General features: G+C 44.2%; 2 protein-coding genes across 2 annotated transcripts in view; one reads left to right on the forward strand and one right to left on the reverse strand.

Moving 5' to 3' along the window:
- DOCK1 (dedicator of cytokinesis 1) overlaps positions 1-25,392 on the reverse strand; it is a 388,933-nt gene that overhangs the window by 196,549 nt on the left and 166,992 nt on the right. The window lies entirely within an intron of this gene.
- The window catches only part of INSYN2A (inhibitory synaptic factor 2A), a 29,644-nt gene that overhangs the window by 3,145 nt on the left and 1,107 nt on the right, over positions 1-25,392 (forward strand). The window contains exon 2 of the mRNA XM_044296111.1: positions 17,792-17,863. Within this exon, the coding sequence (XP_044152046.1) occupies positions 17,792-17,863 (72 nt within the window). The remainder of the gene's footprint in view (positions 1-17,791; positions 17,864-25,392) is intronic.

Below are 25,392 nucleotides of genomic sequence, written 5' to 3' on the forward strand. Positions count from 1 at the left end.
GCAGTTCTTTCCTCCTCATAGGTTGGTCTTTGCTCTGATATGTATAGTCAACTGTGAGACCTTACATAGACAGGGCTGTGTCTTTCCAAATCATGTCCAATCAACTGAATTTACCACAGGTGACTCCAATCAAGGTGTAGAAACATCTCAAAGATGATCCAGAGAAACGGGAGACCCCAGAGCTAAATGTCAAGTGTCACAGCAAAGAGTCTGAATACTTAAGTCCATGTGAAATTTTAGTTTTTCCCCATTATGGGGTGTCGAGTGCAGACTGATGGGGAAAACTATTTGCTTTTGATTTTAGCAGAAGGCCGCAACACAACAAAATGTAAAAAAAAAAAAAAAAGTGAAAGGGTCTGAAGACTTTCCCAAATGCACTACACTCAAAAAATTTGAATATCGCGCAAAGTTCATTTATTTCAGTAATGCAACTTAAAAGGTGAAACTAATATAGGAGATAGACTCATTACATGCAAAGCGAGATATTTCAAGCCTTTTTTTTGTTAAAATTTGGATGATTACGGCTTTCAACTTATGAAACCCCGAAGTCACAATTTTGAGGTCCCCTTTGCTCAGGGGATATGGATTAATTAGCTGACTAGAGTGTGACACTTTGAGCCTAGAATATTGAACCTTCTCACAAAATTCCAATTTTAAGCTGCATTAATGCAATTCCTTTTCATTTGCATTACTGAACTAAATGGACTTAATTTTTTTAATTCACATTTTTGGAGTTTCACCTGTATATCAACACCCATATTCCATCACCTCTATAAAAACAAATAAAAAAAACAAATAAAAAATATATATATTTAAAAAACCCTTAAAATTCCTGTGAGTAAACATCAGATATGAAAATAATATGACGTTTAAATCTTTCGGGAAAATAAATTAATAAAACACCACCTCACTAAGCAGCTGATACAAGGAGCTGGAACTAGCACGGCTCCATACACTGTGCTTATGGCTCCATTGCCCATGTTTAGTTCTGATGCCTGCTGAATAGAGCTGATCAGTGGGGGACGCTGGACCCCCACCGATCTTACACTAATGACGTATCCGAAAGGCCTCCTTACACATTAGTGTTTAGTCGGCCAAACTCACAGAGAACTTCAGGTTCGGCCGACAGTCTACTGTGTGTGGGGAGTTCCCAACTCGCACTCCGGGCAAGCACAGCCTTCCCTTGTTTACCTGCTTGCCGCAGACATCGCAGCGGTTGGCAAGCGTAATTACAAGCCGTCCCATTCACTTCTATTGGGCGGCTCTGTAGTATTCAAGTGTATAGGAACGAGCAGTCCCATAGAAGTGACTACGCGGCTTCTTGTAATGACACCTGCTCACTGCTGCAATGTCGACAGCGAGCAGGTAAACAATGACGGGAAGGATGCGCTGGCATAGAGCGCAGCCTTCTCTTCAGCCAGGTGTCGGACCCCGACGATCTGATATAGATGATCATCAATATAGATAGGTCATCAATATTAAAATCCAGGAAAAAACCCTTAACGCAGAGATCATGAACAGGAAAGTGCCTGAAAAGTTTAATTTTTACGGTGATTTGTAGAAAGAATCTGGCTAATAATGCTGCATTTATCAGCAATCTGTGAGGCATGTTGATTACACAGTGCACACAGACGTACAATAAAGTACATGTTCACACACACAGGAGCGTTATTGATCAGTATAAAACCATGTTACTAATAAGAGAAGGAAAGGGAGCAGAAATAACAACTATGTAACACGTACCGCGGACACGCGGCACCTCCTCCTACAATGGTATATTCAGTGTCATTAATATAGGGCATCTTGCTTCTCACGCTGTTCAGCCGACTGTGACTCACTTAATTTAGTCTTATCTTATAATTACGACCTCTGTATTTTGTGAGGCCGATTTGCATTATCTGCTTTAATGGCTTAAGCAAAGTTTTGCACTAGATGTCGTCAATATTCCCGGTCAATAGCCACTTTCTAAATGTCACATTAAAAGTGAAAGAATTAAACTGATAGGTGATTTACTCAGAAAATTATGAGCATTGCAATAAATTTTTTGTAAATAAGAAATGCACTTTTAGACCAAATTGTATTTTAGCTTTTGAGACAAAAAATTGATTTAAAAAAAAGCTAATTTTTTTATTACAGCTTCTTAGTTTACAATTAACAATAGGATTGTTCAGGACAAGTTCCTGCTTTAGTAATTTGGCTGTGCTTGGTATTGCAGGTTCACACACACACACTGAAGTGAAGAGAGCTGAGCTGCAATACTAGACAAAGCCCTCGGACTCTAAGGCCCCTTTCACACGGGCGAGTTTTCCGTGCGGGTGCGATCCGTGCGGCGAACGTATGGCACCCGCACTAAATCCTGACCCATTCATTTCTATGGGGCTGTGCACATGAGCGATGTTTTTAACGCATCACTTGTGCGTTCAGTTGAAATCGCAGCATGCTCTATATTGACCGATTTTGACGTGACGCAGGCCCCATAGAAGTGAATGGGGTGTGTGAAAATCGGATGGCATCCGCAAGCAAGTACGGATGCCGTGCGATTTGCACGCACAGTTGCTAGGAGACGATCGGGATGGAGACCCGATCATTATTATTTTCCCTTATAACATGGTTATAAGGGAAAATAATAGCATTCTGAATACAGAATGCATAGTAAACCAGCGCTAGAGGGGTTAAAAAAAATAAAAAATAATTTAACTCACCTTAGTCCACTTGATCACGAAGGCCGGCATCTCCTTGTGTCTCCTCTGCGCTGAAGTTGAACAGGACCTGGGGTGAGCTTCTCCATTAAATATCGGTTAAGGACCTTCGATGACGTCACTCCGGTCATCACATGGTACGTCACATGATCTTTTACCATGGTGATTCACCATGGTAAAAGACCATGTGATGACCGGAGTGACGTCATCGAAGGTCCTTAACCGATATTTAATGGAGAAGCTCACCCCAGGTCCTGTTCAACTTCAGCGCAGAGGAGACACAAGGAGATGCCGGCCTTCGTGATTAAGTGGACTAAGGTGAGTTAAATTATTTTTTATTTTTTTTAACCCCTCTAGCGCTGGTTTACTATGCATTCTGTATTCAGAATGCCATTATTTTCCCTTATAACCATGTTATAAGGGAAAATAATACAATCTTCAGAACATCAATCCCAAGCCCGAACTTCTATGAAGAAGTTCGGGTTTGGGTACCAAACATGCGCGATTTTTCTCACGCGAGTGCAACGCATGACAATGTTTTGCACTCGCGCAGAAAAAAATCGCGCATTTTCCCGCAACGCACCCGGCTCTTATCCGGGCAAAAAAACTGACGCCCGTGTGAAAGAGGCCTAACAGTGCTGCTTCTAATCCTGGACAACCCCTTTAACCCCCATATGACCACAAGATGTATATATACATTCCAGCTCTACCATTAAAATAACCAAGTTGACACTGAATCTGTCTGATCCTCCTCAGGTGATGAGTAGATAAAGTGAATAGCTTTAAGGTCACAAAAATGCCTAATATAGTGCTCAAAGTGAGCGCTGTGCTCTGCAATGGCGCCCGAATGCAGGGAGCATTCCCCAGAATTAGGGCAATTGCCATGGAAACCCATAATGCTGCGATGTCCACACAAGCGTTTAACTGTTACATAGGGGAGGGGAGCATGTTGAGAGGACATCTGTGTCCTCCCAGCACTCCTGTGGATGTAGATCGATGTTTATAGTGATCTAATGGCAAGCGGCAAGAAGTAAAATAAACAAACAAAAATAATATGCAATAAAAAATAAATAAAAATAATAATAATAATAATAATAATAATAATAATAATAATAATAATAATAGGTACAAATCTGCTGACAGATGTCCTTTAACTAAGATGTGATGACCCCACTGATTTCGGCGAGCATGGGTGTGACGGACAGCAGAGGTTGGGGAATTTGTTAGATCTCAATAAGTCAATCCCTTGTTCCCACAGGATATAAGTGGTTGCCAGGTGTCTGGCAGGGCTTGCTACCCTCTCCCCATTGAAAACACAAGCAACCCTGTCCAAGAAGGAGCATCCATTTCTACAAGACAGTAGGGAAGGAAAGCTCTGAACCAAACCACCTCGTTCTGCTGGCAGCTATCTAAACCTACCCATACACAAAAGACTAAGGTCGCTCAAAAATGTAATGCAAACCATCATGATGGCCGAAGTCAGACATCTGCTGAGAATGTGACCCATCACGTTGGAAAATATTATCCCTGATCGACTGAAAATACAAAATGTACTGGATGACAGGAGTACCACTTAGGTAGGTTAGATCGACAGACCGAGAGACTATTTCACTATTTACAGAGGATGCCATTGGAGACAGGTTTAAACTGTGCACAAAAAGTATTAAAACCATTTATTTCTGTGAACAAAAGCAGAATTTATATCCGCGGATTAGTACACGATGTGAAGACAGTCGCATTTTTCCAGCAATACACATTAAAAAGCATTTCCCGAAATTAAATAATGAGTCCACTGCTAAAAAGGTCACATAGCATCTGCCTCCAGGACCAGTAAGGAAGGACTCGCGCACCTACCCTCTGACCTTGATCCCATCATCCCTCTAATAAATGTCACAGCGACGAAACGCAGAGCCTCTGACAGGGTGCCGCTGCCTCCCCGACAAGTAAATCCATCACTGAAGGAGACCATATAGAAAAAAAAAAAAGGCAGTTTTTGCTCTCGCTCTTCACCCAGACCGGTCACTGTTCTCCAATCCGGGGGAAAAGTAGCATTTTGTAGATCACTGTACAGACTGTCATTTTGTTAGACATTTAATTTTTCCTGCAGAAGAACCAAGCGGCATGGCACGTGGTGCTCAGTCTCACCCAAAATATTAAATGGAGGCCAATACACAACTCATATTAGCAGTCCACTGGTCGACTTTAAAGATTTCCAAATTATTTCAACCTAAACAGGAACCACCAGACGAAAAATCCTTGAGTGCTCGTGAGAAAATGCTAAACCTATATTAACCACTTCAGCCCCGCTAGGTGAAACCCCCTTCATGACCAGAGCACTTTTTACACTTCGGCACTACACTACTTTCACCGTTTATCGCTCGGTCATGCAACTTACCATACAAATGAATTTTACCTCCTTTTCTTCTCACTAATAGAGCTTTCATTTGGTGGTATTTCATTGCTGCTGGCATTTTTACTTTTTTTGTTATTAATCAAAATGTAACGATTTTTTTGCAAAAAAATGACATTTTTCACTTTCAGCTGTAAAATTTTGCAAAAAAAACGACATCCATATATAAATTTTTCGCCAAATTTATTGTTCTACATGTCTTTGATAAAAAAAAAATGTTTGGGCAAAAAAAAATGGTTTGGGTAAAAGTTATAGCATTTACAAACTATGGTACAAAAATGTGAATTTCCGCTTTTTGAAACAGCTCTGACTTTCTGAGCACCTATCATGATTCCTGAGGTTCTACAATGCCCAGACAGTAGAAAAACCCCACAAATGACCCCATTTCGGAAAGTAGACACCCTAAGGTATTCGCTGATGGGCATAGTGAGTTCATAGAACTTTTTATTTTTTGTCACAAGTTAGCGGAAAATGATGATGATTTTATTTTTTTTTTTTTTCTTACAAAGTCTCATATTCCACTAACTTGCGACAAAAAATAAAAAATTCTAGGAACTCGCCATGCCCCTCACGGAATACCTTGGGGTGTCTTCTTTCCAAAATGGGGTCACTTGTGGGGTAGTTATACTGCCCTGGCAATTTAGGGGCCCAAATGTGTGAGAAGAACTTTGCAATCAAAATGTGTAAAAAATGACCGGTGAAATCCAAAAGGTGCACTTTGGAATATGTGCCCCTTTGCCCACCTTGGCAGCAAAAAAGTGTGACACATCTGGTATTGCCGTACTCAGGAGAAGTTGGGGAATGTGTTTTGGGGTGTCATTTTACATATACCCATGCTGGGTGAGAAAAATATCTTGGTCAAATGCCAACTTTGTATAAAAAAATGGGAAAAGTTGTCTTTTGCCAAGATATTTCTCTCACCCAGCATGGTTATATGTAAAATGGCACCCCAAAACACATTCCCCAACTTCTCCTGAGTACGGCGATACCAGATGTGTCACACTTTTTTGCTGCCAAGGTGGGCAAAGGGGCCCATATTCCAAAGTGCACCTTTCAGATTTTGCAGGCCATTTTTTACACATTTTGATTGCAAGGTACTTCTCACACATTTGGGCCCCTAAATTGCCAGGGCAGTATAACTACGCCACAAGTGACCCCATTTTGGAAAGAAGACACCCCAAGGTATTCCGTGAGGGGCATGGCGAGTTCCTAGAATTTTTTATTTTTTGTCACAAGTTAGCGGAAAATGATGATTTTTATTTTTTTCTCTTTTTTCCTTACAAAGTCTCATATTTCACTAACTTGCGACAAAAAATAAAAAATTCTAGGAACTCGCCATGCCCCTCACGGAATACCTTGGGGTGTCTTCTTTCCAAAATGGGGTCACTTGTGGCGTAGTTATACTGCCCTGGCAATTTAGGGGCCCAAATGTGTGAGAAGAACTTTGCAATCAAAATCTGTAAAAAATGGCCTGCAAAATCTGAAAGGTGCACTTTGGAATATGTGCCCCTTTGCCCACCTTGGCAGCAAAAAAGTGTGACACATCTGGTATCGCTGTACTCAGGAGAAGTTGGGGAATGTGTTTTGGGGTGTTATTTTACATATACCCATGCTGGATGAGAGAAATATCTTGGCAAAAGACAACTTTTCCCATTTTTTTATACAAAGTTGGCATTTGACCAAGATATTTTTCTCACCCAGCATGGGTATATGTAAAATGACACCCCAAAACACATTCCCCAACTTCTCCTGAGTACGGCGATACCAGATGTGTCACACTTTTTTGCTGCCAAGGTGGGCAAAGGGGTACATATTCCAAAGTGCACCTTTCGGATTTCACCGGTCATTTTTTACACATTTTGATTGCAAAGTTCTTCTCACACATTTGGGCCCCTAAATTGCCAGGGCAGTATAACTACGCCACAAGTGACCCCATTTTGGAAAGAAGACACCCCAAGGTATTCTGTGAGGGGCATGGCGAGTTCCTAGAATTTTTTTTTTTTTGTCGCAAGTTAGTGGAATATGAGACTTTGTAAGGAAAAAAGAAAAAAAAAAGAAAAATCATCATTTTCCGCTAACTTGTGACAAAAAATAAAAAATTCTAGGAACTCGCCATGCCCCTCACGGAATACCTTGGGGTGTCTTCTTTCCAAAATGGGGTCACTTGTGGCGTAGTTATACTGCCCTGGCAATTTAGGGGCCCAAATGTGTGAGAAGTACCTTGCAATCAAAATCTGTAAAAAATGGCCTGTGAAATCTGAAAGGTGCACTTTGGAATATGTACCCCTTTGCCCACCTTGGCTGCAAAAAAGTGTCACACATCTGGTATCGCCGTACTCAGGAGAAGTTGGGGAATGTGTTTTGGGGTGTCATTTTACATATACCCATGCTGGGTGATAGAAATATCTTGGCAAAAGACAACTTTTCCTATTTTTTTATACAAAGTTGGCATTTGACCAAGATATTTCTCTCACCCAGCATGGGTATATGTAAAATGACACCCCAAAACACATTCCCCAACTTCTCCTGAGTACGGCGATACCAGATGTGTCACACTTTTTTGCAGCCTAGATGCGCAAAGGGGCCCAAATTCCTTTTAGGAGGGCATTTTTAGACATTTGGATCCCAGACTTCTTCTCACACTTTCGGGCCCCTAAAAAGCCAGGGCAGTATAAATACCCCACATGTGACCCCACTTTGGAAAGAAGACACCCCAAGGTATTCAACGAGGGGCCTGGCGAGTTCCTAGAAATTTTTTATTTTTTGCATATGTTAGCGGAAATTGATTTTTTTGGTTTTTTTCTCACAAAGTCTCACTTTCCGCTAACTTAGGACAAAAATTTCAATCTTTCATGGACTCAATATGCCCCTCAGCGAATACCTTGGGGTGTCTTCTTTCCGAAATGGGGTCACATGTGGGGTATTTATACTGCCCTGGCTTTTTAGGGGCCCTAAAGCGTGAGAAGAAGTCTGGAATATAAATGTCTAAAAATGTTTACGCATTTGGATTCCGTGAGGGGTATGGTGAGTTCATGGGAGATTTTATTTTTTGACACAAGTTAGTGGAATATGAGACTTTGTAAGAAAAAACAAAAACAAACAAAAAATTTCCGCTAACTTGTGCCAAAAAAAATGTCTGAATGGAGCCTTACAGGGGGGGGTGATCAATGACAGGGGGGGTGATCAATGACAGGGGGGTAATCACCCATATAGACTCCCGGATCACCCCCCTGTCATTGATCACCCCCCTGGTAAGGCTCCATTCAGACGTCCGTATAATTTTTACGGATCCATGGATCGGATCCGCAAAACACATGCGGACGTCTGAATGGAGCCTTACAGGGGGGTTATCAATGACAGGGGGTGATCAGGGTGATCACCCCCCTGTCACTGATCACCCCCCCTGTAAGGCTCCATTCAGACATCCGCATGATTTTTTACGGATCCATGGATACATGGATCGGATCCACAAAAAACATGCGGACGTCTGAATGGAGCCTTACAGGGGGGTTATCAATGACAGGGGGTGATCAGGGTAATCAGGGTGATCACCCCCCTGTCACGGATCACCCCCCCTGTAAGGCTCCATTCAGACATCCGCATGATTTTTTACGGATCCATGGATACATGGATCGGATCCACAAAAAACATGCGGACGTCTGAATGGAGCCTTACAGGGGGGTTATCAATGACAGGGGGTGATCAGGGTAATCAGGGTGATCACCCCCCTGTCACGGATCACCCCCCCTGTAAGGCTCCATTCAGACATCCGCATGATTTTTTACGGATCCATGGATACATGGATCGGATCCACAAAAAACATGCGGACGTCTGAATGGAGCCTTACAGGGGGGTTATCAATGACAGGGGGTGATCAGGGTAATCAGGGTGATCACCCCCCTGTCACGGATCACCCCCCCTGTAAGGCTCCATTCAGACATCCGCATGATTTTTTACGGATCCATGGATACATGGATCGGATCCACAAAAAACATGCGGACGTCTGAATGGAGCCTTACAGGGGGGTTATCAATGACAGGGGGTGATCAGGGTAATCAGGGTGATCACCCCCCTGTCACGGATCACCCCCCCTGTAAGGCTCCATTCAGACATCCGCATGATTTTTTACGGATCCATGGATACATGGATCGGATCCACAAAAAACATGCGGACGTCTGAATGGAGCCTTACAGGGGGGTTATCAATGACAGGGGGTGATCAGGGTAATCAGGGTGATCACCCCCCTGTCACGGATCACCCCCCCTGTAAGGCTCCATTCAGACATCCGCATGATTTTTTACGGATCCATGGATACATGGATCGGATCCACAAAAAACATGCGGACGTCTGAATGGAGCCTTACAGGGGGGTTATCAATGACAGGGGGTGATCAGGGTAATCAGGGTGATCACCCCCCTGTCACGGATCACCCCCCCTGTAAGGCTCCATTCAGACATCCGCATGATTTTTTACGGATCCATGGATACATGGATCGGATCCACAAAAAACATGCGGACGTCTGAATGGAGCCTTACAGGGGGGTTATCAATGACAGGGGGTGATCAGGGTAATCAGGGTGATCACCCCCCTGTCACGGATCACCCCCCCTGTAAGGCTCCATTCAGACATCCGCATGATTTTTTACGGATCCATGGATACATGGATCGGATCCACAAAAAACATGCGGACGTCTGAATGGAGCCTTACAGGGGGGTTATCAATGACAGGGGGTGATCAGGGTAATCAGGGTGATCACCCCCCTGTCACGGATCACCCCCCCTGTAAGGCTCCATTCAGACATCCGCATGATTTTTTACGGATCCATGGATACATGGATCGGATCCACAAAAAACATGCGGACGTCTGAATGGAGCCTTACAGGGGGGTTATCAATGACAGGGGGTGATCAGGGTAATCAGGGTGATCACCCCCCTGTCACGGATCACCCCCCCTGTAAGGCTCCATTCAGACATCCGCATGATTTTTTACGGATCCATGGATACATGGATCGGATCCACAGAACGCATGCGGACGTCTGAATGGAGCCTTACAGGGGGGTTATCAATGACAGGGGGTGATCAGGGTAATCAGGGTGATCACCCCCCTGTCACGGATCACCCCCCCTGTCAGGCTCCATTCAGACATCCGCATGATTTTTTACGGATCCATGGATACATTGATCGGATCCACAAAAAACATGCGGACGTCTGAATGGAGCCTTACAGGGGGGTGATCAATGACAGGGGGTGATCAGGGAGTGTATATGGGTGATCACCCCCCTGTAAGGCTCCATTCAGACGTCCGCATGTGTTTTGCGGATCCGATCCATGTATCCATGGATCCGTAAAAATCATGCGGACGTCTGAATGGAGCCTTACAGGGGGGTGATCAGTGACAGGGGGGTGATCAATGACAGGGGGTGATCAGGGAGTGTATATGGGTGATCACCCGCCTGTCATTGATCACCCCCCTGTAAGGCTCCATTTAGACGTCCGTATGCGTTTTGCGGATCCGATCCATGTATCCGTGGATCCGTAAAAATCATACGGACGTCTGAACGGAGCCTGACAGGGGGGTGATCAATGACAGGGCGGTGATCAATGACAGGGGGGTGATCAGGGAGTTTATATGGGGTGATCATGGGTGATCAGGGGTTTATAAGGGGTTAATAAGTGACGGGGGGGGGGGTGTAGTGTAGTGTAGTGTTTGGTGGGACTGTACTGACCTACCTGAGTCCTCTGGTGGTCGATCCTAACAAAAGGGACCACCAGAGGACCAGGTAGGAGGTATATTAGACGCTGTTATGAAAACAGCGTCTAATATACCTGTTAGGGGTTAAAAAATTCGGATCTCCAGCCTGCCAGCGAACGATCGCCGCTGGCATGCTGGAGATCCACTCGCTTACCTTCCGTTCCTGTGAGCGCGCGCGCCTGTGTGCGCGCGTTCACAGGAAATCTCGCGTATCGCGAGATGACGCGTATATGCGTGACTGTGCGCAGCGCTGCCACCTCCGGAACGCACATGTGCGTTAGGCGGTCCGGAGGTGGTTAAAGAGGAGCCGTCCACTCTCCTGACATGTCTGTTTTAGTAACTACCTGCATCCCCCATGGACTACTAACTCTGGAGCATCTATTCCTTTGACTCTATGATGTGTCATTCCTTTATTATTCCTACTCGAAGTTACAAATGAATTGCTAGCGGTTTGCAATGATGGTCCAGATGGGTGTTACCAGTTAGGGGGAGGGGGTGTTTCTACACAGTGTGACACTATCTAATCAATGCTGCCAGTGTCAAACTGTGCAGGGACAACCCCCCAACTGGGGTAACATCCTTTGGACCCTCATTATAAACTTCTAGCAGGAATAATAAAGGAATGACACATAGCTCCCATAGAAGTGGAGAGAGACCTGGACACCTCTCAATTCCATCTGTGCCGGTGTCCTGCCACTTTTCTATACCCGGAAGTGATGTAGCTGCACCGGAAGTTACGTGGACGCGTTGCAATCAGCTGGAGGAGGGGGTGTACGCGCTGCGCAAGCGCATTCAGGCAAAGTACAGTAATCTGACAGAACGCCGCGAGCCCATAATCTACATTAATTGCTTCGCTCGCCAAGCATTGGGCTCGGCCTCGCTGCTCTCGGCATTTGCTAAAACTCACTATGCCGCCATTGATAGTAAAGAAAGAGATGGATAGTAAAGAAATGGAGGGCTGGGAAAATGCAGGGGAGTTGTGCCAGATTGCTATACTTTAGCCGAATGCGCTTGCGCAGCGCGCACACCCCCTCCTCCAGCTGATTCCAACGCATCCACGTGACTTCCGGTGCAGCTACATCAATTCCGGGTATAGACTTTTGTCCGGGTATAGAAAAGTGGCAGAACACCGGCATGTGTCTGACATTATGGTATATCTTATAGATATGCCATAAAAGTTTAAGTTGGGAATAGTCCTTTGCGGAGCTGCCAGAATCCTACAGTCGCATGGCTCTAAGGTGCTCACAACAACCACTGGCACCATTGTGCTCTTGATCCGCACCTCACAAAGGGGCAGCTGACTTCCATGGATGACCATGGTCCACATGCTGTGGTTTTCGTGTTCCAGTGTATGAATATAGTCAAGAACAGGGATCAGCAACCTTCGGCACTCCAGCTGCTGTCAAGCTACAACTCCCAGCATGCACACTTACTTGGCTGTTCTTGCGATTCCCACAGAAGTGAAAGAAGGATTCTGGGACTTGTAGTTTCAGAACAACTGGAGTGCCGGAGGTTGCCGATCTCTGGTCTAGGAAGTAGCATGATGTAGCTGATCTCAGTAGGGGAAACTTGGCTTAAAGGCAGGGGCGTTACTACCATAGTGGCAGACCATGTGACTGCTATGGGGCCCAGGGCAAGAGGGGGCCCAGTCTTAGTTGGGGTTATCTCCTCTTCTACTGGAAGGTGAAAACTTGGTCAGGACTCTGCCCTCTAAAGGAACAACTTTTAGCAAATAAGGCAGTGGAAAAATGGCCTAAGGATCATTGAAAAGAGTTTAGGTAGAAACCCTTCTGTCCTGTGTGGGGGGCCTGGTTTTTATTCTTGCTATAGGGCCCTTACTTCTCTATGTACGCCACTGCTTAAAGGGGCTGTCTCTCACATCAGCAAATGCCATACCTTATGTAGAGAATGTTAATAGGAGCCAGTTACTAATGTATTGTGATTGTCCATATTGCCTCCTTTCCGGACTAGATTCATTTTTCAATCACATTATACACTTATTTCCAAGGGTTATGACCACTCTGAAATCCAGCAGTGGTGGCCGTACTTCCACACTATAGGAAAAAGCACTGCCCTCTCTGGTGGATGGGATCAAGGGAGTGTTCATAAGGCCTCATGCACACGGCCATTGTTTAGGTCCACATCCGAGCCGCAGTTTTTGCGGCTTGGATGCGGACCCATTCACTTCAACGGGGCCGCAAAAGATGCGGACAGCACTCAGTGTGCTGTCCACATTCGTTGCTCCGTTCCGTGATCCGCAAAAAAAAATATAACCTGTCCTATTCTTGTCCGCGTTTTGTGGACAGTAATATTAATGGCTGTCCATGCCGTTACGCAAATTGCGGAACGCACGCGAACGCCATCCGTGTTTTGCGGATCAACAATATGCGGACCGCAAAACACACATCGGTCGTGTGCATGAGGCCTAAGGCAGAGCTTTTTCCTACAGCGTGCAAGCACAGCCATCACTGCTGGATTTTCAGGGTAGTCGTGACCATGGAAATGACAAGTGTACAAAGTGATTAAAAAATGAATCTACCCAGCACAAAGGAAGCAATATGGACAATCACAATACATTAGTAAGTGCCTTGTATTAACTTTCTCTACATGATAAATGCCATTTGCTGAAGTGAGACACAACCCCTTTAGGGTCCCTTTACATGGGACGATGCAGCAGACTATTGTTGGGAAGGAAGTGTTCCTTCCCGGCAATCGCTGTATTTACATGCAGCGATCTCCTCCACAGTATGGGAAGGAATGATCTCTATTGCCATCGCTCGTCCTCATACAGACTCGTTTGCCAGCAGCAGAGTATGATTACACAGCACAATCTGCTGCCAGCAAACAAGGATTTTTGTGCCCGCATGAATGCTCTATTCATCAGGTGATCGGCATCACTTTTACACCGCATTTCTTTGAATGCTCTTTAGCAATTATCTGGTGGATTTCTGGCCCCTGTAAAGGGCCCTTTAGGAGGTTTGAGAAACACTGCTATAGCCAATATTAAGAGACCTGCAAAGAGGATGAATATAATAGATAATCCTTACTGGGAGCAAAGAATTCCTGAACAAGGACATGGCTGTATGTCATTGCCATTGTCCTTGGCTTTAGCTTCAGTCTTCAGGTCTTGGCTGGTGACAGAACCTTGGTCTTGTTTTGGCGCCAGGAATCTAGAGATGGCTGAAGTGCGTGCTGCAAAGACCTGCAGCAACACATCATCTTGTCTGAAGGAGCAGAGCCAGAGGACAACTTGCTGGCAGTGTGCAGGGACAAGAGGGACTTTTGTTCATGTCATCACCCCCTTATTAATCAAAGAGCATACTTCATCTCTGGTAAGGAATGGGGAGTCACTCTTCTGCACCAAATGTGGCTGGATTGTGGCATCAAACATCAGACGCACACATCAACATCAATAAAGTTTAGACGACGTACACTGTCCCTTAGGCCTCATGCACACGACAGTTTTTTTTTTTTTAAGGTCCGCAAAAACGGGGTCCGTAGGTCCGTGTCCGTTTTTTCATCCGTGGGTCTTCCTTGTTTTTTGGAGGATCCACGGACATGAAAAATGAAAAAAAAAAAAATCTAAGTCAAGTTTGCCATTGAAATGATAGGAAAAAACGGAGACAGATCACGGACACGGATGACAATCTTGTGTGCATCCGTGATTTTTCACGGACCCATTGACTTGAATGGGTCAGTGTACCGTTGGCCGTGAAAAAAAATAGGACAGGTCCTATTTTTTTCACGGCCAGGAAACACGGATCACGGATGCGGCTGACCAAACGGTGCATTTTCCGATTTTTCCACGGACCCATTGAAAGTTAATGGGTCCGCGAAAAAAACCCGGAAAACGGCACAACGGCCACGGATGCACACAACGGTCGTGTGCAGGAGGCCTTATCCTGTCCAGACCAGATATGTAGCAAACATACACTGACCGCCTCTCTAGCTATGTCATATGCTACAATCAAAGCAAGAACTATTCTCACTTAGAAGGAGCGATTAATGTATTTCTGCTTCAGGGTCTTAGTCACAAAGTTCGAATTTTCTAACAGTTTTCAATTAAATCACTTTCTGATGCAAAGTTGCAGAGAGGCGGTCACCTGTATTATTAATCTGTATTTTTAGAGCCCGAATGCTGAGTGCCCCCTCAAAAATATAGGTTCCTGGAAGCAAAGCTGTTGTTCAGGGCGTGCAACATACGCGCAGAGACAGCCAAATATTGCATGCCCTCTGTTTCAGCATATGTGAGGGCGCTTGCTGATGTAGACAATTAAAAAATGTGCGTACTATCATTTTTTACATTGTTTTCATGCGTTAGCCTCATCTTTGATGACTTTGGTGCACATGTAAGGTTTTTATTTTCTTTTTTATTCCCATATGTCACAAAAGTACCATGAAGGCTGAGAGCATCTGCAATAGTCAGGTCGTCTGCTTTCAAGAGCAACATAAAACCAGATTTGTGGTCTCCTCAGTTCTGGTGATTATGACGATATGTGCATGAAATCAGACATAAATGTTACATGTGGACTTCGCAGACCTAGAACTTTTAATTTTTGAGTCTAATTCTCTGTTTGGTTTGTACAACTGTAGAATTGCATGTAAGTGTCTGTGCGTAAAATGCTGGACAGCAAAGTGTCAATGTGCCACAGGCTTAATTTCAGGAACTACATGGGTATTGGGGTTTAGTAGGATTTTTCTTTTTTTTTAAAGAAGTTCATAATCATTTTGAAAGTGCTCTACAAGTGATGGGGGCAGCAGTGTGATGGTCAGCAAGGTTTGCATGACAAGAAAAAAAATAAAAATAAAAATCAGAGGGGACAGGTGATGAGTGCCCATTAATGGAGCGCCTCAATGGCAGTGGCGGTAGCAGTGTTGCATTACCGTTAAAGGGGTTATTTTATCTCATACTTTGAAGGCATATCCCTAGGACAGGTGTGTGTCTCGGAGGTGGGAACTGCACCTATCTCCAGAACAAAAGCCCAAGAGTGAAGGAGAGCACACTGCGCATGCACAGCATGCTCTCCATTAATTTCTATGGGAATTCCGAAAATAGCTGAGCGGGCGCTCTCAGCTATTTTTGGAATTGCCATAGATTTTAATGAAAAGCACACCGCGCAAGCACGGCCACCACTCCAGTCACTTCTATGGGATAGCCAGGGTTATTTTCGCCAGTCCCATAGTAATGAATGAAGGGTGGCCACGAAGGTGCGCCTGCTCTCCCCTCACTTCGGGGGAACCCATTCTGGACCATCCACCATTCTCCCTACTACACAGACTAAGGCCGTGAACAAGGTCTAAGATTAGACCGAAACGTTGGCCAGTGGCTACTTTCTTGGATGGATTTACAAAAACAAAAAAAGATATGAAATGAAATAAAACAAGCAACTTATAAATTCATTATAGAGTGCCGTGGTTTTTTGATATACATTCTGGAGATAGGCGGGTGTCTCACTTCTGGTACCCGCACCTATCTGACATGGCGATACGCCACCGATGTCCAAGATAAGAAAATCCCTTTCATTTCATAACTTAATTTGTCATTTGTTCATGTCAAAAGCATGTAAACTGCCCTGATTACCAGAAGAGCAAAAATATCCAAAAACCAATGGCAGCAAATGTCCAGGCAAGAACATGGTGGAAGAGAAAGACATCTAGAAAATAAATGTGATATTGGAGGCATTTGTAGACATCAGTAAACAGAACATTATGGATATGTATCCCTAATCTACCATCTGCCACATTATCGTCTTGCAGCACACGTTACCCTGTTATCACTTGGAAGAATAGGCCCAACTCCAAAGACGCTTTCTTTGTAGTCTGAAGGATAAAAAGCCTTCAGAAGTGTAACTCGCCTCCACTTCAGTAGGAAATAAAAGGAAGTACCGTAGTAGAATAGGGAATTTAGTAGCTACGCTATGGGTCACTCAGCACTGACCCTTAATCAAGCTTCCAAGCAATTATACCATTCTCTGATGCTGGCCGCCTATATCAAACAGATGTACAGTGGATATAAAAAGTCTACACACCCCTGTTAAAATGTCAGGTTACTTTGATGTAAAAAAAAAAAAAAAAGACCAAGATAAATCATTTCAGAACTTTTTCCACCTTCAATGTGACCTATAAACTGTACAACTCAATTGAAAAACAAACTGAATTTTTTTAGTTTTTAGGCAGAGGGAAGAAAAAATATTAAAATAAAATAATATGGTTGCATAAGTGTGCACACCCTTAAACCAATACTTTGTTGAAGTACCTTTTGATTTTATTACAGCACTCAGTCTTTTTGGGTACGAGTCCATATGCATGGCACATTCTGACTTGGCAAGATTTGCCCACTCCAAATCTGTCAGATTGCGAGGGCATCTCCTGTGCACAGCCCTCTCCAGATCACACAGCATCACAGATCACTATGATACTGGAAGTTCAGCTCACATGAGCCACAGCCAGTCTGGGAAATGTGGCCATCACATTGAAAGGAGTATTCTACCTCCTAACAATCATAAGGATCAAAGGGCAGCAGGCCTGGAATAATGGATTCCCCTGCACTGTGCTTCCGGGCCACCTGCTGTGCAAGGCCCAGGACAAGGCCGCTCACATACTGTACAATTTCAGATCTTATGCAATCACTTTAAAAGACAGGAATACCCCTGAAATGTTTTAATGCTGCTTAAGTCCGTGCAAGTCCATCTCTTCTTTCATCTAAAGGTGCAGAACACTTGCACATTGCAGACAGCCTTTTCATGCTATATTTGGTGCAATTTGTGCTTTATTTTTTACTAGCTGCTAAATTAATGCATATTATGACATCATGTTATCATGGGTCTAAACAAATGCTCATAATGAAAATGAGCCTCATCTTTGTAAACCTGCATCTTGTTTGTGATAACTCTTCAGTTTCCTTCCATTCATGTTTTTCTCTTTTATTTAGGCTATCATATCGGACTGGCCAAGATACAGCAAACTGTGACACGTGTAGGAACAGCGCATGTATCATTTACAGGTAAAATGTCATTATTTCATTTATTTGGCATGCACTGTAATCCTGGGTAATATGCTTTTCAGAGAAATGTAATACACAAAAAGTGCGTACATGCTCAAATATGTAAAGCAGAAGCCAAGAGTAAATTGCTGCTCGTCCTTGTCCCCCTGATCAGTCAGTGCAGCACAAATATTGCCCTCAGGTTCATTCTCAGGGAGTCTGAGCCTTGGAGGGATAGGTTCACAGCCTGCGGGAGTGCACTGGATCGGGTTGACTATAATGGGATCCAACCAGGCTCTGGCCACTGGCCAAGTACTGCATCCTCGGCAGTGATGCAGTACTTGCTTTTAAATGGCACAAGACCACTTTGCCGAATAACTGGCTGCAGTGATCATGTGCATGTCTAGCACGTCACCACTGCAGCAAAAGTAAACTAAGATCCGCAGGAACCACCAAAGGTGTGGCTCTAGAGCGACGGACGATAGACTTTATCCTGCACTTAAAGGGGTTCTCTGGGAATAATCAACTGTTAGCAAGTGCCAGCCGCCTCCCTGTCTAAACAGAAGATTACTACTTGCCTGCTCCCCGATGCTCCGCTGTGTCCATGTTCCTGTCCCCGCAGTGGTGTCATCCAGCGCCGCATGGGCATACGCCAACTCTGTTGTGACCGGAATATGGACATAGCAGAGGCAGTTCAGAAAGACTGGAGCCATGGGGAGGAGGCAAGTATGAGTCTTCAGTTTAGAGAGGGAGGCTGCAGGCATTTGCTAAAAACTGATTATTCCCAGAGAACCCCTTTAAGGGGAGAGCAAAGAGAGCCATTAGAAACTTATGCCAGTTTTAGCAACGCCAGCAGGTGGGCGAAGGACTTGCACACACAATGTAAAGACAAATGGTAGAAACATTTTAATGAAGACTATTTAAAAAGTTTAGGAAGCAAATGAAAAATAAAGAAATAAAGAAAAAAAAAATAATAATCAGTGAAGAGGCGTCCATAGCCTTTAAAGAGGACATGTAAATTCTGCTGACGTGCCTATTTAGCAACTAATAGCATCCGCCTTGTAATAACAATTCTGGATCATCTTATCTTATGATTCTATGTTGTACCATTCCTTTATTATTCCTTCTAGAAGTTATTAATTACCAGGAGTCTGCAATAAAGGTCCAGATGGGTATTACCAAACTGCAGGCCATTCATTCATAACGTCTAGGAGGAATAATAGAGGAATGGCTCTACACAGAGTCAAAAGATTTTCTAGAGTTATTATTACATGGGGAATGCAAGCAGTTGCTAAAACAGACAGGTCAGGATAGATTACAGGTCCTCTTTAAGGAATTGCTATCTACTTAATTCCTTAAAGGGCTTTTGTAAGGCATCTGTGCTGGTCCCATGTTCATATGTGTCCACACTGCTAAGAAAAATTATGTTTTTATATATGCAAATTAGCCTCTAGGAGCAATGGGGGGCACTGATATTGCAGAGAGAGCGAGCCCATTGCTCCTAGAGGCTAATTTGCATATCTAAAAACGTCAATTTTCTCAGCAATGCGGGCACATATGAACATGGGACCAACACAGATGCCTTCAGCTGCCAAGTGCACATGTAACAGGTCAGCCAGTGTCAAAGGGACAAATCTGCCGACAGATGCCCTTTAAATGTATAGGCCCTAAATATGACATCAGTAATGCACCCCATGCAAACCAAGCATCACAAAATGATGGCACGAAGTGAAAGCCAAGCAGAAATGCGGCGAGACCTATTACCTCGAATTACAAAGAACATCATGTCATCCGGTATTTGGCTTTTGAAAAGGAAATGAAGAAACATGGATTATTCTGAGAGGGGATGTATCCATACAAGTAGGGATTTCAGATTACTGTCATCAGACACAATCATGTGCCCTGAGATTTAAATATGTGGCGCAGCCTGACTGCCAACAAGTAAAGCCCCATCTGTTATGTAACAGCTGATTGAAAAGAAAAGCATATACATTAACATATTTCTGGCACAGCTACTTAAAAACGCTAGATTTTTTTATGTTATCAAGTCTGTTAATTAGAATAAATGTGCAACAAACAAACAGAGCGAATTTATTACCAATCTAATAGAAATATAATTGCAGTATCGGGCCCAGGGAATCCATCTGACTGCCACGTCAGAGCTTTTCTCTCCTTTGTAAGGAGTTTACAGCAGAAGATAAAGACACAATGTCACATATCCAGCTAATAGATGTAAGGTCTGGATAATTCTGACTACTAATACTGACCCCAATCTTGAGACAAGTACAAATCTTCTGACTTTAAATCATTAAGGAGGTTGTTTCCGTATAACCATCCCCGTCCATGTGCGCTCAGGACCCCTCCATTAGCCAGAGCAGATCGCTACTACAAACGGTTTTAGATTATGCTGCGAGTTCATGCTGTGTACGAAGCAGAGTGAGCTGCTTTATTCAGTCTCTGGCCAGAGATCAGTTCATGCGACTTCAGACGCCTCAGATTATTAAAGGGAAAATTGAACATTCAGAAATATACGAATGGCAGAGGGTAGGCAAGTGTAGCTCTATTCACTGAGAACAACATAAAAAATTTTTTAATCAACCTCTTTAAAGCATCCGTCAGCAGTTTTTTACCAATGACACTGGCTGACCTGTTACATGTGCGCTTGGCAGCTGAAGGCATCTGTGTTGGTCCCATGTTCTTATGTGCCCGCATGTTCTTATGTGCCCGTTGCTCCTAGAGTCTCATCTGCATATAATAGTTTTAATATATGCAGATGAGACTCTAGGAGCAACGGGGGCGTTTTCATTACACCTAGAGGCTCGGCTCTCTCTGCAACTGCTGCGTCCTCTGCACTGACAGGACCGGGCAGTGTAAACATCATCATTCCTAGCCCTGTCAATTAAAGTGCAGAGGGTGCGGCAGTTGCAGAGAGAGCAAAGCCTCTAGGTGTAATGGTAACGCCCCCATTGCTCCTAGAGGCTCATTTGCATATACTAAAACATCATTTTTCTCAGCAATGCGGACACATATGAACATGGGACCAACACAGATGGCTTCAGCTGCCGAGCGCACATGTAACAGGTCAGCCAGTGTCATAGGTACAAATCTGCTGACAGATGGCCTTTAAAAAAGAAACGTATACAGATTTTTGTACTGGGCTGGATTCAATACCCATACATAATCATTTATCTGGTTTTTTTTGTGTTTGAAGAGGTTGATTTTTAGTTTTTTGACTGTCCCTTCGCTCACAAGTGATATCAGTGAAGAGAGCTACACTTACCTACCCCCTGCCATTTAGGCTCTGGTACCGTCCTCGCCTGACTTCCAATCCGCCTGTAAACTAAGTACATGGACGTGGTCGTGTTCACCGCTTGAGCACTGACGCCAGTCATTAGGTGCAGCGGTGCACATAACCTTGTCCGTGCAGGACATCAAAATCTCTCTCAATCTCCACTTTTTAACCTTTAAATATGCACTGTGTTATTTACTCTATTTCCACATTTGCGCTGGTACCAGTGACAGCAGACCAATGTTGGTCAGGTATCCTGGTAAATGAACTTTATAAAGGGTTTAATTCACTTAATGAGGTTGCCCGATTTTAGGAACCCATTTCCAATATCATTAGAAAGCATTCAGAAGTAACAGGTCGCAGGTTTCCCCATTTATGACCCTCCTCTACAGCCTAGCGGCTACAAAATGGGTTCCTCGATTTGGGGGACCCGACATGTCTGTGCATTACGTAGACAACGTTCTGACTTCTATTTCCTGTGAATTACACACCACAAATCCACCACAGGTTACAATACAGTAAATGTGGTTTAAAAAACACCATCCACACGTACCGGAACAATACCATGAGAAAAAACGGGCAGTCTACGGATTTTTAAAGCAAGCTCATTATGTAGTGGAAATGGTGGAGATTTTAATGCATTGGGGTGAACTTTGTGGGACATTTGTAGTGAAATCTGCAACACAATAATTCTGTCATGCCAGGCCTTGCCAAGAGAGTTCATTAAAGGGAGTCTGTCACCACATTTTAGCATGTTAGACCGTTAAAATAGGGTTATGTGATCTACCCAGAACATAAAAACGGTACCTTTGTGGTAGAAAACAGACTTTTCTTTTTGCTGAAAATGAATTTATAAGATTATCTTCTGAGCCCTCTCAAGTGCCCAGGGCGGTCTCTCAATCCTCGGAGCCCCAGGCAGGCACCTCCTAAACGTCTCATAACCCCGCCCTCCGTGCGCCTCTGCCCGCCCGTTTACTCCCCTCCCCTGTCCTTTTCCACTGCCGCTGTGCGGTCCAAATCGAAGCGAGCGCATGCGCAATGCGATGCCCGCTCCTGGCAGGGCATCGCATTACCTACTGCGCATGCGCCTGCTACGATTTGGACCGCACAGCGGCAGTGGAAAAGGACAGGGGAGGGGAGTAAACGGGCGGGCAGAGGCGCACGGAGGGCGGGGTTATGAGACGTTTAGGAGGTGCCTGCCTGGGGCTCCGAGGATTGAGAGACCGCCCTGGGCACTTGAGAGGGCTCAGAACATAATCTTATAAGTTCATTTTCGGCAAAAAGAAAAGTCCGTTTTCTACCACAAAGGTACAGTTTTTATGTTCTGGGTAGATCACATAACCCTATTTTAACGGTCTAACATGCTAAAATGTGGTGACAGACTCCCTTTAATTTCAATGAGGACAGTGTACTGCTCAATTTGTCCTGTGGTGGCGCTGCGGGACTTGCACTCAAGTTACTTAGTGAACTACAACTGATCGTTAAAGGGAACCTGTCACCGGGATTTTGTGTATAGCGCTGAGGACATGGGTTGCTAGATGGCCGCTAGCACATCCGCAATATCCAGTCCCCATAGCTCTGTGTGCTTTTATTATGTAAAAAAAAACAATTTGATACATATGCAAATTAACCTGAGATGAGTCCTGCATGTAAGATGAGTCGGGACAGGACACATCTCAGGTTAATTTGCATATGTATCAAATCATTTTGCGGATGTGCAAAACAGGGACTGGGTATTGCGGATGTGCTAGCGGCCATCTAGCAACCCATGTCCTCAGCTCTATACACAAAATCCTGGTGACAAGTTCCCTTTAAAAGTCCGAGCAGAGGGAAATCCTGTGATCATGACGTCATTGGGGAGCAAGTCTAACAAATGGGGTGTGTGCAAAGGGGGTTTCTAGTTTATAGTGTAGACATTGCCCCCAATTCAGTTTTATTATCTCCTTAAAGGGGTTCTCCAGGACTTTGATATTCAAGACCTATTGGATAGGTCATCAAAATAAGATAAATCGGGGTCCGACTCCCAGCACTCCCACTAAGCAGCTGACTGTAAAGCACTGGGAGCAGGCACAGATCCTTTGTGTCGTGGCCGTACCTGGTTTCTGCAGCTCTCTGCTCATTTACTTGTAGGAGACTGAGCTATGGCAGTCAGGTATGGCCATTACACAATGTACAGAGCCGTGCCTGGTTCTGGTGTACAGCCTGCTGTGGAGGTGCCAGGATGACCTACCTATCCTAAGGATAGGTCTTTAGTATAAAGGTCCCACAAATCCCCTTGAATTAATCACCTCTGTTCAATGTTACTGGTAAACACAAATCAGGTTGGACACAGACTCAGCAGCCATCTCAAAAGTTCATTAAGATGAAATGAGATAGAGTTGACTGCGTGGAGAATGTAGGTCAGATTTAAAGAGTAGAAACCATAGAAGATATTTTGTTTTATGTCATTTGTACCATATGCATCCAAATATGTTTGACTAAAACCTTTAAATATGGCTGGTGATTACCTTTCAAGCTTTGTCTTTTATCTGAACGTTTAGCGTTGGCAGGCAGAGTGCCAGGCTTCTGATCTTACATGTAAGAGAAAGATCAATAATACGTGCGGCAATTACGGTGTATTAAATGTCACAGAAAATGTGCATGTTGAGCAAGACTTCATATGCTTTCCAAAATTGCACAGAAAGAAAATAAAAATAAAAACTTATGTCTGTGCCAAAAGATGTTCAATATTACTCTATTAAAGGGGTTGTCCCATTACAACTTATCCCCTATCCACAGGCTAGGGGGTGTCTGCTCTGGGGGATCAGCCACTGAGGTCCCCGACGATCACTAGAATTCCCCTGTTTGAATGGAGTAGCAGATACGCAGGCATGCAGTCGCTTCATTCAATTCTATGGAATTGCCGGAGATAGATGAACACATCTCCATAGAGACCATTTAAACAAGTGAACACTGGCCCTCAGTAGTCAGACCCTGTTGATCAGACACTTACCTCCTATCCTGTGGATTCTGAATCCAATTCCGTACTGATGAGGAGCAAATACCCTGAAACACCTTTCTACAGATGGGTATTTGGCTATTTTCCCTGGTCATGTTCCAAGGCTTTTTAGAATGTCAGACTTTGACTTATACGGAGCCATTTCCAAAAATTGGCACTAGCAAGAGTGTTTTGTTTTTTTTTTGGGGGGGGGGGGGGGGGGGGGGGGCACTGCCATTAAGTCGCTAAACATAGTTAGTCTCCTTAAAGTATAACTGCCATTCTATTTTTGTAAGGCTACTTTCACACTTGCGTTCAGAGCGGATCCGTCTGAGACGGATCCGCTCATATAATGCAGACGGTGGCTCCGTTCAGTACGGATCCGTCTGCATTATATTGTTAAAATATTTCTAAGTGTGAAAATAGCCTCAGACGGATCTGTCCAGACTTTCAAAGAAAGTAAAGTCAATGGGGGACGGATCCGTTTGAAGATTGAGCCATATTGTGTCATCTTCAAACGGATCCGTCCCTATTGACTTACATTGTAAGTCTGGACGGATCCGCACGCCTCCGCACGGCAAGCAGCGTTCAGGTGTCCGCCTGCTGAGCGGAGCAGAGGCTGAACGCTGCCAGACTGATGCATTCTGAGCGGATCCGCGTCCACTCAGAATGCATTAGGGCTGGACGGAAGCGTTCGGGGCCGCTTGTGAGCCCCTTCAAACGGAGCTCACAAGCGGACACCCGAACGCTAGTGTGAAAGTAGCCTAATGTGTAGGGGCAGTGATGCTGACCATTTTTGTAATATACTTTAATGACTGAAATTATACATTTCCATTAGAAAAATAGCTGTAAAGTAGCCCATTTTGAGCCTTAGCAACGCTCCTCTGTCTTCTGTTTACATAACAGTCAGTGTTGAGCAAGTCTCCACTGTTATGTAAACAGAAGACAGAGGAGCGTTGCTAAGGCTCAAAATGGGCCACTTTACAGCTAGAAACCTATGATTTCAGTAATTAAAGTATATCACAAAAATGGTCAGTATCACTGCCCCTACACATTACAATAATAAGAATAAAATGGCAGTTACACTTTAAAGGGGTTTTCTCACTTCAGTAAATGGCATTTATCATGTAAACAAAGTTAATACAAGGCACTTACTAATGGTCTATATTGTCTCCTTTGCTGGTGGATTCATTTTTCCATCACATTATACACTGCTGGTTTCCATGGTTACGACTACCCTGTAATGCAGCAGCGATGGTCGTCCTTGTACACTATACAAAAAAG

The sequence above is a fragment of the Bufo gargarizans genome, chromosome 6 (assembly GCF_014858855.1).
Source record: "Bufo gargarizans isolate SCDJY-AF-19 chromosome 6, ASM1485885v1, whole genome shotgun sequence".
NCBI lineage: Eukaryota > Metazoa > Chordata > Amphibia > Anura > Bufonidae > Bufo > Bufo gargarizans.